This window comes from Fusarium verticillioides, chromosome 8, assembly GCF_000149555.1.
Source record: "Fusarium verticillioides 7600 chromosome 8, whole genome shotgun sequence".
Taxonomy (NCBI): Eukaryota; Fungi; Ascomycota; class Sordariomycetes; order Hypocreales; family Nectriaceae; genus Fusarium; species Fusarium verticillioides.
This window is the reverse complement of record NC_031682.1, coordinates 1,082,978-1,096,790: the sequence shown is the minus strand read 5'-3', so window position 1 is coordinate 1,096,790 and position 13,813 is coordinate 1,082,978. Positions and strand designations below refer to the sequence as shown.

The window sequence follows — 13,813 nt, the reverse complement described above, 5'->3', positions numbered from 1 at the left end:
GGAATGCATCGTCGAGAGATGGATATCAAGCCATCCTGTCCTTGCAAGGTGCTAAACTAGCTCTCCCTTACCTCGTGTTCCGCTCTTGACATGAGGGAGTCACACTCCAGCCACCTGTGTTGAGTAACTGATTATCAAGCTTAAAATAAGGTTGATTCATATTCGCGTGGCAGATATTAGTTTTTGAAACACAGTGCTGTATCACAAGATGGCAAAGGAGACACATTCGATCTGTGGTAAAAGCACGTAAATGGCTCTCAGACCTTGATCAGCATTTAAATACTATTTGTAATAATACTGGGGTATCCATTATCCTCCACCTTTTGACGCTGGTTAAACCAACAAATGTCTCCCAACAAACTCCCCCTAGCTGTCTGGAGCACGCCTTGACCATCAAAGTCGTGTCTTCATTATATACAGTAACAAAAGAAAAAGGGTATCTGCGGCATCGTTTCCAAGCAGACCCTTAGAATTGTTATACACGCACGTTGTCTCTTCGCTCATCGTCTGAGGTCGGCCGGCTCTCGTTGGCCAGTTCAGTCATGCTTTCCGTTTCGAACTTATTCGATCGTCGGAACTGACCGAGGTTGTGTCGATGGTGGCTGGTCATTGTTCTTGCGTTATTGGCCCCGACCTCTGGTGCCATTCCGCCAACGAGTTCTGTCACATCTGGCCTTCGACCCATACGTAGGTCGGTAGCCAAGTTCTTGCACGCACTCCAAGATGTAACCATGTAGATGAGGGCATTCCAAAAGCCTTGGAGAGGAAGCACAAAAGCACTCATGAACTCAAGCGGTACAGATGAGTTTTTGGTGTGGAAGACTGAGTACACACGGTTGGCGCTTGATGGGACCCATGTGATCAAGATGGCTGTGAAGAACAGCAGGGCACACTTTGTGTATTGCCATGCTGCATTGCTGAGTTCTCTATTCCTCCTTCGAGCAGGGTTGCCTCCTGATCGCTGCTGCTGCTGTGCAGGAACTTGAACACTCGCCCGTGTTTGTTGTCTTTCAATGGGAAGAACTTCATCCCCAACGTCCCCAGAGCTAGGTTGGGCCGAGATATGAACTGAGTATGCGTTGGAGCTGGGGTCACTAGGGTCGGGTGCTCGGCGGCCCCCCATGGGCTGAAGATGAATCGCATTCGGAGTAACGACCTCCGTGGTGACTGAAACCTCTGTGGTCTTAATTGTTCCCAGATGATCTCCAGCCCCATAAGTCAGATCTCGATCAGTGGAACTAAAATCATCAAGCTCCTGTCGCTTGCGATAGATGGTGCTACCAGCACGGATGTAGATAAAAAAGGTAATGGCAATGACAACCCTGTGATGGTCAGCGCCCACTCCAAAGTCGAACAGGAACAATTACTTACCAGACAGGTCCGTAGAAGGTTATGATGCGCCAGATATCCCATTCCATGCTCACCCAGCACCACAGTGTGGCATTACCATACATTCGGTGTCCCTCCTTGTTCTTGATGAAGATGTATACGAAGGCGGGGACGAAAGGGATACCATAACATCCGATGAGATAAGGAATCTCCATCTTTCGTAATCTTCGAGCATCGAACTTGAAATAAAATGTCAGGTACACATTGATGGCCATGGATAGGGTCCAGAAGGCATCGGCAGGCATGAACCTAGCGCAAGTTAGTGTCTGGGAGCTTCGGTATGGTGTAAGTGAGCGTACATCTGGATGAGGAATGCCTGGAATTGGCAGCCCACAGAATTTGGTGAGCCTATATATGACCTTGACATCAATGTACCGACATTGGTCATCATGTTGCCAAAAGAAGCATAAAATACCAGTCGGTTGATGGGTTTATGAAAGGCCTTGGATGACAAGAATGTGGCGATAATGAAGAGTGAGCCGAGCAATGAGAAGACAGAGCATGTCCGCTCAATGATGCTCAGAGCGCGTAGCTGCGAGTTTGAGAGATGTTCGGCCGAAGACATGATGAAAGTACCGAGACTCAAGAGAATGGACAGTAGTTAACTTGGGTCTTGGTGGTGATCACCAAGCAATTGGTGGTTCTCGTCGTCGAGCCGTGGTGGGGATGGAGAGTCGGTTTTATCGATAGTTCACCATTCTTCCAGCGTCTAGGTACTCGATATCTATGATGAGGTGTTGTTGGATGAAAAGAGGGAGACGCAAGTAAAGTAAAGTCCAATGCTCTATTGTCGGCCCAAGGTTGGTTGGTTGGTTGGCTGGTTGGTTGGGTGTCCTCGGTATAGAAGGAGCGTTGGTATGCGCAACGGTTAAGTCCCAAAGCGTTCGAGGCTAAGGTACGCAGTAGGTTGTGTCTAATAGCAACCAACACTAATACCGATGATTGCACATTCAGGACAAAGGTGCAATTCCAAAGCGTGGCAAGCAAGGAGGAAACTATGCAGTGACCAAGGGGGGATGATTGGGCTTATAAAGAAAACTGCTGCAGATCACTATTGCATACACAATCTTAACAAAGAGGAGGGCGAGCAAGATGATGATGGCGGGGGGCGAGGGGGAAAGCAAGATAAAAGTAGTTAAAGAAGAAGTAAGTGATAATTAGTCTAACCAAGAACCCGGCACAAAGGAAAGACCTGCTAGGTAGCATGTAAAGGAGGGGGGAGGGAGTAGATCTGTATGTAATATGGCTCGCGGGGAGACTGAGAGGCGAGGGCATGGCAAAGCATGGCATGGCATGGCATGCGTATGCCCAAAGAGGAACACGGACAGAGCAGGACAGACACAGACACAGACACAGACGGTGGTGATATTGGCGCTTATGCTTATGACATGGGGTGTGGGAGGGTACAATAGACGAGTGATGAACTCGACGAGGATCCCCTGTAGCCCTTGAGCTGAAGAAGGACAAGCCTAAAGTCGATGTCTTATCCATGTCCCAGGGAATGCATGAGGATGAGAAATCTGTATGTAAGACCGGCGGGCTCCACAGCTGCTGATGTGGTAACTAGATCCTACAGCAAAAGAAAAAGAGCCAAAAGAGATATGGAGACCCTTGAAGAACGGACATGTTGCTGATACCGATAGAGAGACGTAAGCAAGTCATACATTTGCCCAACGCCTCCTGAAGCCAACAACGTGGGAGAAGGATCAAAGTTTCAAGCCACGGCGTTCTCGCCTAAAGAGGTATGATAGCACAGCATCTTGTGTCAAGACTGCACAGAGAGGGTATCACAGAAACAAGAAAGAGGTGAGTGAGAATGAGATCTTCTGTTTTGATCAAGTCAAGTGATGATAGTGCATTGGCTTAGACTGAGAACATCCCAGCATCGACTGAACATCCCCCAGAAATGATAATGGAACCATGCTTGCATGTCCCGGGCATGAGGAATTAAAATCCACGCACGTCAAAGATTAGAGAGTGGTGAGTGATATTGGTAATTGGTTGGCCGTCATCTGTTGGACCAGAAGTGAGTGTGAATGAAAGAGAGTGAGAGAGAGACGAGAGACGAGAGGGTGGCGTCCAGCCCAAGATCTTCACAAGTGGAGAGGGATTGTGGAGTTTAGTCCAGTTTGTGGAGAGACCCCACTAACTTCACTGGTGCAAAATTTGTTGGAAAATAGGGCATTCAACTCACCTCATCTCATCTCAATCAGTGCAAAACACAACATTTGTGTTGGTCAGCAGTGGATTCAAGATGAGCATTGACCTATTTTTCTGAATCAATTAATAAAAGCCAGATCGAAAACAGAAGGCGACAACTCATCTGCCGTCGTAGTTTCAGGAACGGCGCCCCCTTTGCCGGCCCTTCTTTTAGCTGCCTTGATGCTCACGCTCACTCACTCACCACACACGGCACAGACAGAACCCCCCTGAACATCCCCTTTTAGAAGAAACCCTGGGCTAATGCGTGAAGGACATGGAAGGCATGGGCCAAAGCCTCCCTCCTATCAAAGGATTTGCAGCTGACATCGAGTCAACTCTATGTATGAAATGCTCCGAGCACATGGCCGCCAGGCACTTGATAGTAAAGATCATCGCTGTCAGTGGGTTTTGTTTCAATTGCCTTATTCATTCACTGTCTGTTCGCATGTGCTAAAATGCTTTTCTCCTTCTGTCTTGGTCTTGGCGCTGTATATCCTGATATCCCCATCGCCAGAGACCCTCCCCCGGATTCTTCACTGTCTCAATGTCTCGTGTGAGCTCCAGCTCCTTTTCAGCGTCGACGTTGCACTTGGCACGCGGGGGTTCTGCTACGTCGACTGGCTTGACTTGGCTTGGCCTTACGGGGACTCGGTTGCTGTCAGACGTCTACTTGGCATCTGGGGGAGAACAGACAAAAGAGACGTGAGGTATGGGGAACGGTAGATGGAGGGGGGGGGGGGGGGGGGGGGGAGGGTCCCAGAATAAACAGAGCCGCCCATCCACTTTAGGAATTGGTCATCAAATCCAAAACGCGAGTCGTGGAAAAAAGAGAGAGGACATCCTAGAAGCCCTCTTTTCCGTCCTGTCTCCAGAATCAAAGCTCACTGAGCACTCACCGTCCGCTAACACGCTCATCACAATGACTAACGAGCCGTATATGCCGAGGAACCTATTCTCGATTCGTCCTGTCTACCTGTGTCGTCCAACGTCGCTGTCGCTCTGACCGCCAGGTGGAACTTGTTAGTGAGCGAGTCCGCTTGGCTGACGCTTGCCAAGCCACTCAAGCTCAATGGCAGATATCGTCTTTGTCTTGTGTCATATGAACTCACTTTATTAGCTGTATCCTTCACGTGAAGCCGAAGATATTGAGAATCGTTATTTCCGCACGCCTCACTTTTCCGTCTTCCGTCTGTATTTTACAGTCTAACTAATTAATCAATGACTCGAGTCCAGCCAAATGTTTCTGTTTCCCCCCTTTGAACGCCTCTGCCGTGATCCGGTAGATAGAGCCTTTTGCTCGCGCCGGTTGATTAAAACCACGTGCGTTGGACGAGCATCATTCCCATGCTTGGAAACGATCGATGAGAGATGCCACGCGAGCAACAAGGCGAGACAAGGCCTGCTGCAGTAGCCAGTAACTAGGTAACATGTCGACTATCGTGTCACATCGTTTGCATGAGAGCGGTCTGCTTGTTTCCGCTATCCCAGTATCAGTTGTAGTGCCTAGAGTGTCCAAGCCACCTCAAAATCTATTTGTCTTGAAGGATCAAGTTACCCGCGAGCTATATCATTATGCCACGTTTTTGATATCAGCCAAGATGGTGTCGTGAGGTCTAGACTACAAGTAGACTTGGGATTAGATCCTCTTATAGCACCCTCTCCTCTTAAGCAACAAGTGTGTGGTATCGTGCCATCACAGACGCAAGCTGACGGCACAGTCTCGAATCCTTGTCGCATCAACCTTAAGACCCCAGATTCTACACACGCTTCTCCCGTCTTTGCCCATTCTTTTTATTTATCCCGCCCGCCCGCCGGACTGGCGTCCATCTTAATCTAGCCCATTGCATTTGCTTTTTACCGTCCCCGCATCACATCACATCTTATCACACCACAGACCACTCTGGCGGGACTGTAATGGCAATCCAAACTCGTTCGACAATCTCAGATTCCTCGTAACAAACCCCAGAATCTGGGGTGGCGAAACCTGGGGTATCTTGCGCAACTGGGGTTTCTTGGCTATGACCTCTTTGACTGCCGCTCATTCATCGTTTTGGCAACTGAGCACCGAATTCTTTGCCCTGAAACGCTAGCTCTCCGTGGTCAGGCAGCCAATTAGTCTCCAAACATTGACGCACCAACACCGGTCAAACTAATGCCACAAGGCACGCGTTCCCGCTAGCCTAGCCTCCGTTTTGTCCAAGTTATTAGCCTGTCCGGTCCGGCTAAACAAATGCACCAACGATAGCCTCATTTCTAAGCCATGCGTCGGAGCTTCTTCTGTAAACATCAATTGACTTTCTCGCCTCGTAAGGCGCAGACTCTTGCAGGCTCTTTTGTATGTTTTTTCCCCTGTGCCTCAGGTCAATTCAATAGTTGATGGCCTCCGAATCCTTCACAGTTCCATGATTTGTAGTCACCGAGCTTACCCCTTTTCCACCTCCTTTCGCCATATTAACATGTCCGTTATCGCACTCTTTGAACAAGGAGACTCGCCAAGCTGTCTGATGAACAAGTTCCAGACTCGACTCACGAGCCAGAAGTTCCGGAGCTTCAGAACCAGGCACCTGATCTAGTTAGCCTCCACGTTGCATCAAGACCCCGGTCATATCCTTGTTGTCGAGATTATGCTTCAAACTCTGTTTCTTCTCTAAATCCTCTCGTCGAATCTATCGATACGTGATATCATGTTCTCCCTGACCAGGATCCCCTCTGTTGCCTCCCGCTCCCTCTAGCCCTCAAAACACGATGTTTTGTACATCTGTAGTTCCCTGGTCAGCGAAGCGAAGTCATTGTAAGCACAATGGAATGGACGGCTTGACACATCAAGGGCAGGTAACACTGCCACATGGATGTCGGGGTGGACGGTTCGCATCACACAGCTAAGCCAAATGGATAAAGTCGTTCCAGATGCATCGGACTTTGTCACCTTCGCGATTTGTCTATCATGTTCCTTGCATCGAGCTCCAACTCTTTCCTTCCTAGGCAAGGTCCGCAGTGGCTCCCGGTTCGTGATGCTCGTAGATCGATTCGCGACAAAGCCTCTTTGGAAGAGTCATTGACAATGCTACAGTATCAGTACTGAGCCGCTCGATAGCCTCTGGCTCGTGTATGTATCACCATGATATGTAACCAATACCTTGCTGAATATCGTCATGGTTTCGAGTAAGGCAGATCTCACCCTGGTTCTCCAAGAAACTTCAAGATCCTTTCGCAAATATCACGGCATCGCCGAAACTATGACCAGAGTCCCCGGAACAGGCATACTGCTATAAACAGTCGCTTCCATGTTTGCCCAGAAAACCCCTCGAGCCTGAACTCTTCTTTTTAGTCATAAGAACCCATAGTCCGCGCCGGCTTCGATGCACCCGTGATGACTCCAGGGTCTTCACCGTTTGACCTTCTGCCATCTTCCGTATCGAAGGAGGCTGGGTTGTTACGACTGCGGATTGATAGCCCAAATGGGAAGAAAGTTTCCTTGGCTGTTACTTGTCTCTACTTTCTCGCTTGTTCTTCAGTAATTCGCTGTCGAATGGTGAATTTGCCCTCAAAATAGAAACGCCGAAGCAACAGCGAAGGAAACTCGGTAACACGAGAAGACGACAATGAATACAAACTACTCTTCCGGGCCTAAGTCAGAGGTATGGTAGAAATCCGTGGCAAAATGATGTTGTTTTGTAACAGGTTTGGGTATACAGACACTTGAAGGGTTTCAATCAAGACAAGGAGTGCAATACAGGCTGGATATGGGGACGATAGTCATAACAATTACCGACCATTTTGCGTGTTCTGGAAGTAATAAACACGTAAAAACATGATACGAAATCCGTTGTACTGGGCCGCTGTTTGCTACATACAACAATGAAGAGTTACCCTATGCATCCGCAGTCGCCTGGGAATGATATGAATTACAGTATTTCGCAGACGATTCCTGACATTACCGAGACCCATGGAATTTTAATTCCTATTTGCTTAGTTACCTTAGGGTGTACATCTCGTTCTTGATGATTTCTCATGTAATGAGGATGAAGCCTCAACAAACAACGGCATTCAGGCAAGATAACCTCATTCGTTCATCAAAGAACCCAGCCTAGGATGGGCTCCACCAGGGAAAGAAACGTCAATGAAGCAAATCGATGGGGAAATATCTGTCAATGAAGTCAGCTGTAACTGACCTGTATCTCTTGTGACTCGTGATGTGAAGTCCGACTCACCTACATCCGCCTCTGATGATCAGCTTAGAATATGAGTCTTTATCCGAATCACCACACGAAAAGAGAGAAAGAAATACCTGGAAAGGGCAAATAGCTTTCTTTTAATGCAGAGTCATCCCACGTCATAATTACTATCGTAACCAGTGTTCAGGACAATTTAATATAACCTTGATAATCATGTCCAAGAGACGACGGGCAAGGATTTCTGCCAAAGCCAATAAGACATTCAGAAAGCCAAGACCAAAGAAAAAGCTAAAGTCACAGTTGCATAGGTACTTGATTGAACCCAAAGGACGATCTTATGCCGACCAGTAGATTAACAACCGTTGAGAACCCCCAGAAGGGCCAAGTTTGCAACTCTATCCGGAACACGTTGATAGCGCTTCATAACGCCATCTTCAAAAAGCGTAAAGACATCCCGGCTGAGGTGCAAGAGTTCTGCCATCGTGTTGGCATCCTACATACACGCGTGCTCGAGTTTACCTTAGAGGTTGGTATCGATGGACAAGATGTAGAATGCATGGATTGGCAATGGGAACCAACGATCCCCTTTCACATCGTTCGTACAGTCTATGAAGAATCATGCTACCCTGAGGAAACGGTCGCGAAGTCTTGGGATATGAGCAATTCACAAATATCTAAGGGGATGCAATGTCATGATAGACCTTGCCATTACCGCAACTCGAAGTGAATGGTACTTATATATCGTTTGATTCGAGATATGCATTGAGAGAAAAGTCTGTCTTAGTTGAATATTTAGTATTGTTAGTCCAGGGCCAGAGTCTCCTATACTGAGTTCATTAGAAAACTTCACTGCCGGGCGAAGAAGTGTTGGTCAACTGCGTGGAACCTTTTCAAAGACGGCTTTGGCGCGCTGGGATAGATATCTGAGGTGTACAGGAAACTCATGATGCACTTTGCTCATGCCTCAGTTTGCTTCAGCGTGATAGAGCACCCACTCGCCAATCTCACTTTCCATCCCTAAGGTAAATGAGCTTTTGGGGCTCTCTAATGTACCTACCAACACTGCCCTTCGCCGACACGGTATCCAATAAACAGACGTAAGAAGGCAGTAAAACATTCCCTTACTATTATAAGTACCTTAGGGGCTTCCTTCTCTCAAGCAAACGATCTTATTAAAGCCAAACCATCCATTATCTCCCAACTCCTGGCTTCAATACCATTCCAACAATCAGATGGACGAATCTTAATATTTGCACTCCGCTGTTACCTCTCATCATTCTATCTTTCAGTCATGGAAGATGTAGGATCAAGAACAGTCGTCGCGACAGCCACGGCAGCAGAAAATCCTAGGATTCCTCTAATTACCTATAACCACACGACTCTTCCAAGCAACACCTATTCTTCCGATCAATCTCGTGATCCATCGCTCTCTAGCCGTCCTTCTTTGCCATGGACCCCTTACTCTGACTCCTCGATTGGGCTGGACAAGGACTCGATCGATGACCATAATTCACGATTCTCGCATGTGCACACTCCAGAATCTTCCTGGGGGACGAGGCCACCATCAGTAGACGAGGAAGCCATGCGCTATAATCGAAGACGGCAGGGAAAGTTCAAGATCCCTGAAGAACAGTTCAGCCCAAGCGACCGCTACAGACGTTCTCATCGTGGACGCCGTGGTCGCCATGCTCACGTCCGGCATCGCCAACCGCCGCGTAACGAAAGAGGTAATAGCCCAGATACAGGATGTCTACGATTTTCCAAGCATACCGAAAACCCAGCCGACATAGTTCTAGAGCCTCAGCCAGACAAATCCAAGGTTGTAAGTGACAACTTGACCAAGAAAACCAAGAATAATGGCACGACTTGGCGGCGTATCAGTCAAGGCTTAGGACTCGGGAAATCCAAAAAGAAAGAACAGATAGAAGAACAACCACCTGTTGAAGCTGAGGATGTACCGAAGAAAAAGAGCAAATGGAAGTTCTGGGCCAAGCAGCCACCTACTGATGATGCTGAGTCTAGTGAGGCTCCCAAGACGTCAGACCCTAATGACGAGGAACCTATGTTTTCGGTCACCTCAGATTCAAGACCAAGCTTACTGGAAGCGCATGAGGAAGCACCTATTTCTGTTCACCTACATGCTGTAATGAGACGAGTATCCCAAGGGGAGTGATCAGAGGTATTCGCTGGAACAGAATTAGGCCAGTCTGGATAATCGAAGGATACAAAGGATTAGAACCTCTAACTCTTTCTCCAGAATAATCATCTCTACCTAAGGTAGTAACTATGAGATACCAGTTTCTGTGTTGCGATCGCGACAAGTGCCCCAGTGCGGATGTGACCATCGCAACGTAGGATACAACTGAGTAACAAGTTCCTGGTCCTCTCAAGGAGATCATGGCTTATCAGCAACATCAAAGCGCCTCGGAAAGTCAAGGCATGCAATATTTGACGCTAAATAGTGTGAGGCTTAGGCCAACCCAAGATCGATATAGACTTCAACGCCAACATGAGGCACCCCAAGGCACAGAACCGGCAGTAAGGTATGGAGGCCACTTTGTTCTAGACGTCAGGCTATCAGCTCAAATTGAACAAGCCGATCTTTCCCCTCGTGAAAACACCAGCATGCACGTCATGCCCAAAGTGGTGCAAATCACCCCCATTCAGCTGTATAGTAGAGCCGCACAAACATCACGATCTGTTCTCCTCTGACCTTGGAAATCCGAGCATTATCGCACTACAGCCTTTGTAACTGCTGTGTGACGTCGGGGACGGCTCGAAGGGATGATCCCCCACGAGAAGGGCTCGGTGGAAGACCGGTATGAAGCGGCTTTTGAAGGGTCTGGCCTGGAAAACGTGGGGAAGTATGTTTTGCATGTGGTTTGATGGTTAGTCTGGTGATTGCCTGTACTGTGCTGATATGGGGTATGGAGTCTGCTCTGGGCTATCTGCTGTTACTTGACAGTGAATTGTATGGTTCGATTTCTGTTTCTTCTTGATAAGCTATCGATAGGAATAAGCAGACTCTACCGGTACTTCAGGCGATGACCTGCATTGTAAATGTCGTGATCGTTCACTCTCATTAACAAGATGTGCACATCTACAAGCGAACCCACATCATCCCGTCCCGTCCCCAGCCTTACGGGGTAAAATGCTAAAATGGGTGAATCATTTTTAGTCAAAACACTTGGTCATCCATGGATCTCTAGCACACCTACAAACAGTACAGTACCTAGTAAGTACAGTGCACTTTGAGGAGATTAATTGTGTTTTGCTGCTACTGCACGGGCGCTTTGTCTCAGCACCTCAGCTACACATAGAGCTTTCGATGATCAATCCTGAGCGTCTAACACAGTTTTGTAATTTACCAAACCAAGGTCTCATACAAACCTATGAGCCAGAAAAACAAATGAGACTTGCTTCAGTGGCACAACATGACAAATGAGACAGCAAGAAAATGACACCCATTTTCCAAACGACGAAGCCAACCAAGACAGACCAAACCAGAGAATGAAAACCGAAATCGAAATCGAAATCACAAACGAGGAGGTACTGTAGTTCCCAAGGTAGTCACATGCCTCCTCATCTCGGCCGTTTGATGCACACTCCCCCCCACCTTCACTTGGGCGAACTGAGAGGGGCTAGGATGGCGTCCAAGTATCAGTACAAACGAGCAGTTCCTTTTCTTCCGTCGCTAGACGGTCAAAGTGGAGAAATTTGGATCTCCCCCCGCGAGGCTCGTCCCGAACCCTCTCATCTCGTGGCCTTGGGCCCACCGTTAGAGCTTCAGGACCCGCCTCTTTGCGGGAACTATTCATTCGTGGTGGGGAAGCTACAGTATGAAAAAGAACAAGAATTACAATGGAACGGAACCTAATGGTTCGAGCCATTCTCGTGACAATTCAGAGGCCTTTTCCACTCACTAATCGGTAGGTAGGTAGGTTCTCTCTATAAAGATCAACAACACCCCGAACCATCGAAACATCACGCATACATAATACACCACGCAAACAATAATGATACTCGCCTCCACTACTCAAAACACCTTACGCCAACCAGTCAAATATCCCTTATTATCTTCACCTTTTAACAAAAACTTTAACCAATCTACATGCTCTTTCCATAATCCCAGCCCATGGGTATAAACATCTGGATACATTACCTCCTTTCTCAAAGTCCAATAACAACAAGAATGGGGTATATGACATCTCTTACGCCAGAAACAAACCAAAAACCGCAAACATTAACAACACGCTGAAAGAAGAAGAAGGAAAAAACAGACTGAAGAAGACCGTGCTGACCTAGGTTTCTGCCTAGTCCTGTTTTGCACCAGACTGGAACTGACCTTAACCTGAAGATAAGCAGATATATAACCATCTGACCGCCAAATAGAAGCCGAAACCGGGTTTGACACAAATGAAAAAGCAGGGAGAGGAGGGAAGCAAAAGGATGGACATAACAGAAAGAAAAATAGCAGTAGCCTCACAGCATTGGCAATCTCGTCACCAGGTAGAGTGTGCGACACTACTCGGGGTCAACAGACTCTGTCTACCGCCCGACACACCTGGGGTATAGGTCACCGCCCTTGAGAGCTGGTTCGTTCCAATTCTTGAACCGTCATTCGAGTGTTCGCTTGTTACAAGCTGCATCATGTCTGCTGGTAGTTCTGCGCCCTCGTCGTTCCACCAATAGTGCAGTACATCACTCTGCCAGCGATCAAGATCACGGATCTTGAGTCCCCGACTCTTGGTGAAGGTCGTATGGAGAAGCAGCGCATTCACTGACGATAGCCTAAGCTGGTGCAAAAGCCATCTATTAATAAAATCACCCTTGCCACCCTCACCATGATCCAGCATGAGCCGATCGATGGAATACTCTTTGGATGCGAGCTGCATGCGGCTTGGTTTCACCGGGTCAGTCACCGGTAGGGCTGCTGCTGCCTTGAGTGCATCACGCGGTGTGAGAGGAAATTCGTCAGCCATAACGTGTTCAGGCTGGCTCAGAAGAACAGGGAATGTGGAATGTGCAAGATCTGTCCGACTGCGCAGGATTACGGAAGCGTCATCGAGTTCTATGTCCTCATACCCATTTTCAGGATTGAGAAGATAAGCAACGCGTGACGACAAATGCTTCTGCATCACTCCCTTTTCCTCACACAGCTTTCGGAGATCAGTTGCTTGTTGCTGCAGGCTGGCGACACTATTGCGCATTTCTTGCTCTTCCAGCGGGAACTCGTCGAAAAATTCGATCTCAGCCTCGTTCAGCTCCATACCCGCGGCTGCCTTCATCTTTAATTCTCCCTCATGCTGCTCCTTGAGAAATAGTAGCTCGTCAAGTTCTTCCTTGGCGTTCTCAAGGTCACCGACCGCAGCCATGAGATCCAGATACTTAGGATGCAGATCCTCGGATGGGCCATCCGGAGATATGCCCATAAGATCATTGGGAATATTCTTGTCTTCCTCATGCTTTTTGTCGTCTTCAGCAGGCTGTTCGAGAGGAACGGCTTGACCAACCGCGAGCAAACTAAAGAATCGAATCTCTAGCCTGTTTAGAATTTCCTCCTCTTCGTCCAAGGTGATCTCAAGATCTTCGTAATCGTTTTCATAGGCTTGGTATTCAGTTCTCAGCCGCTGCAGTTCTGCCAGATGTCGTTCCAGAGTGGCGGGTCCTGTTACTATCTGCCCTTGTTGAGCAATCAGCATAGGCCGAACGACACCCATAAATGTATTGTCTGCATCGTCCCTCTGTCTCCTCAACTCTCTTAATCTTTTTCGCTTCTTGGCCATTTGACTCTTGATATCGTTCAACTTGACCCGTTGATCTTTGAGTTTGACCCAGAGCAGCTCCAAAGTATCCTCAGGAGGCGCAGACCCTTTCGATCGATGACTTCTGCTACCCCTGGTAGTTTCCAGGACAGGATCGAGGCTTGTGCTCAATTCCAGGCGATCTTTCGGAGCGCGATCACGCTCGTATTCAGATATCCAGTTGGTTATACGAGTTGTCATAGAAGTCTTGCGATTTCCTCCTTGTGGATCAAGTTGGATGCT

The 13,813-nt window shown here is 47.9% G+C and overlaps 4 protein-coding genes across 4 annotated transcripts; 2 read left to right on the top strand and 2 right to left on the bottom strand.

The window, feature by feature from the left end:
* Positions 1 to 233: 233 nt before the first annotated feature.
* On the bottom strand, positions 234 to 1,954 carry FVEG_07395 (hypothetical protein; the record flags this gene model as incomplete). Its single annotated transcript, XM_018896032.1, has 3 exons — positions 234 to 1,322; positions 1,372 to 1,638; positions 1,689 to 1,954. 3 exons carry the CDS (start codon positions 1,952 to 1,954, stop codon positions 476 to 478), a joined length of 1,380 nt encoding a protein of 459 aa, XP_018753411.1. The 3' UTR covers positions 234 to 475.
* A 1,638-nt stretch (positions 1,955 to 3,592) lies between these two features.
* FVEG_16087 (hypothetical protein) lies at positions 3,593 to 4,323 on the top strand. The gene is made up of 2 exons (XM_018905328.1): positions 3,593 to 3,988; positions 4,106 to 4,323. Exons 1-2 carry the CDS (start codon positions 3,866 to 3,868, stop codon positions 4,295 to 4,297), a joined length of 315 nt encoding a protein of 104 aa, XP_018753412.1. The 5' UTR covers positions 3,593 to 3,865; the 3' UTR covers positions 4,298 to 4,323.
* A 4,734-nt stretch (positions 4,324 to 9,057) lies between these two features.
* On the top strand, positions 9,058 to 9,939 carry FVEG_07396 (hypothetical protein; the record flags this gene model as incomplete). Its single annotated transcript, XM_018896033.1, has 1 exon — positions 9,058 to 9,939. The coding sequence occupies one exon, from the start codon at positions 9,058 to 9,060 to the stop codon at positions 9,937 to 9,939; it is 882 nt and encodes a 293-aa protein (XP_018753413.1).
* Positions 9,940 to 11,614: 1,675 nt separating this feature from the next.
* On the bottom strand, positions 11,615 to 13,771 carry FVEG_16088 (hypothetical protein; the record flags this gene model as incomplete). Its single annotated transcript, XM_018905329.1, has 1 exon — positions 11,615 to 13,771. One exon carries the CDS (start codon positions 13,769 to 13,771, stop codon positions 12,269 to 12,271), a length of 1,503 nt encoding a protein of 500 aa, XP_018753414.1. The 3' UTR covers positions 11,615 to 12,268.
* Positions 13,772 to 13,813: the final 42 nt, after the last annotated feature.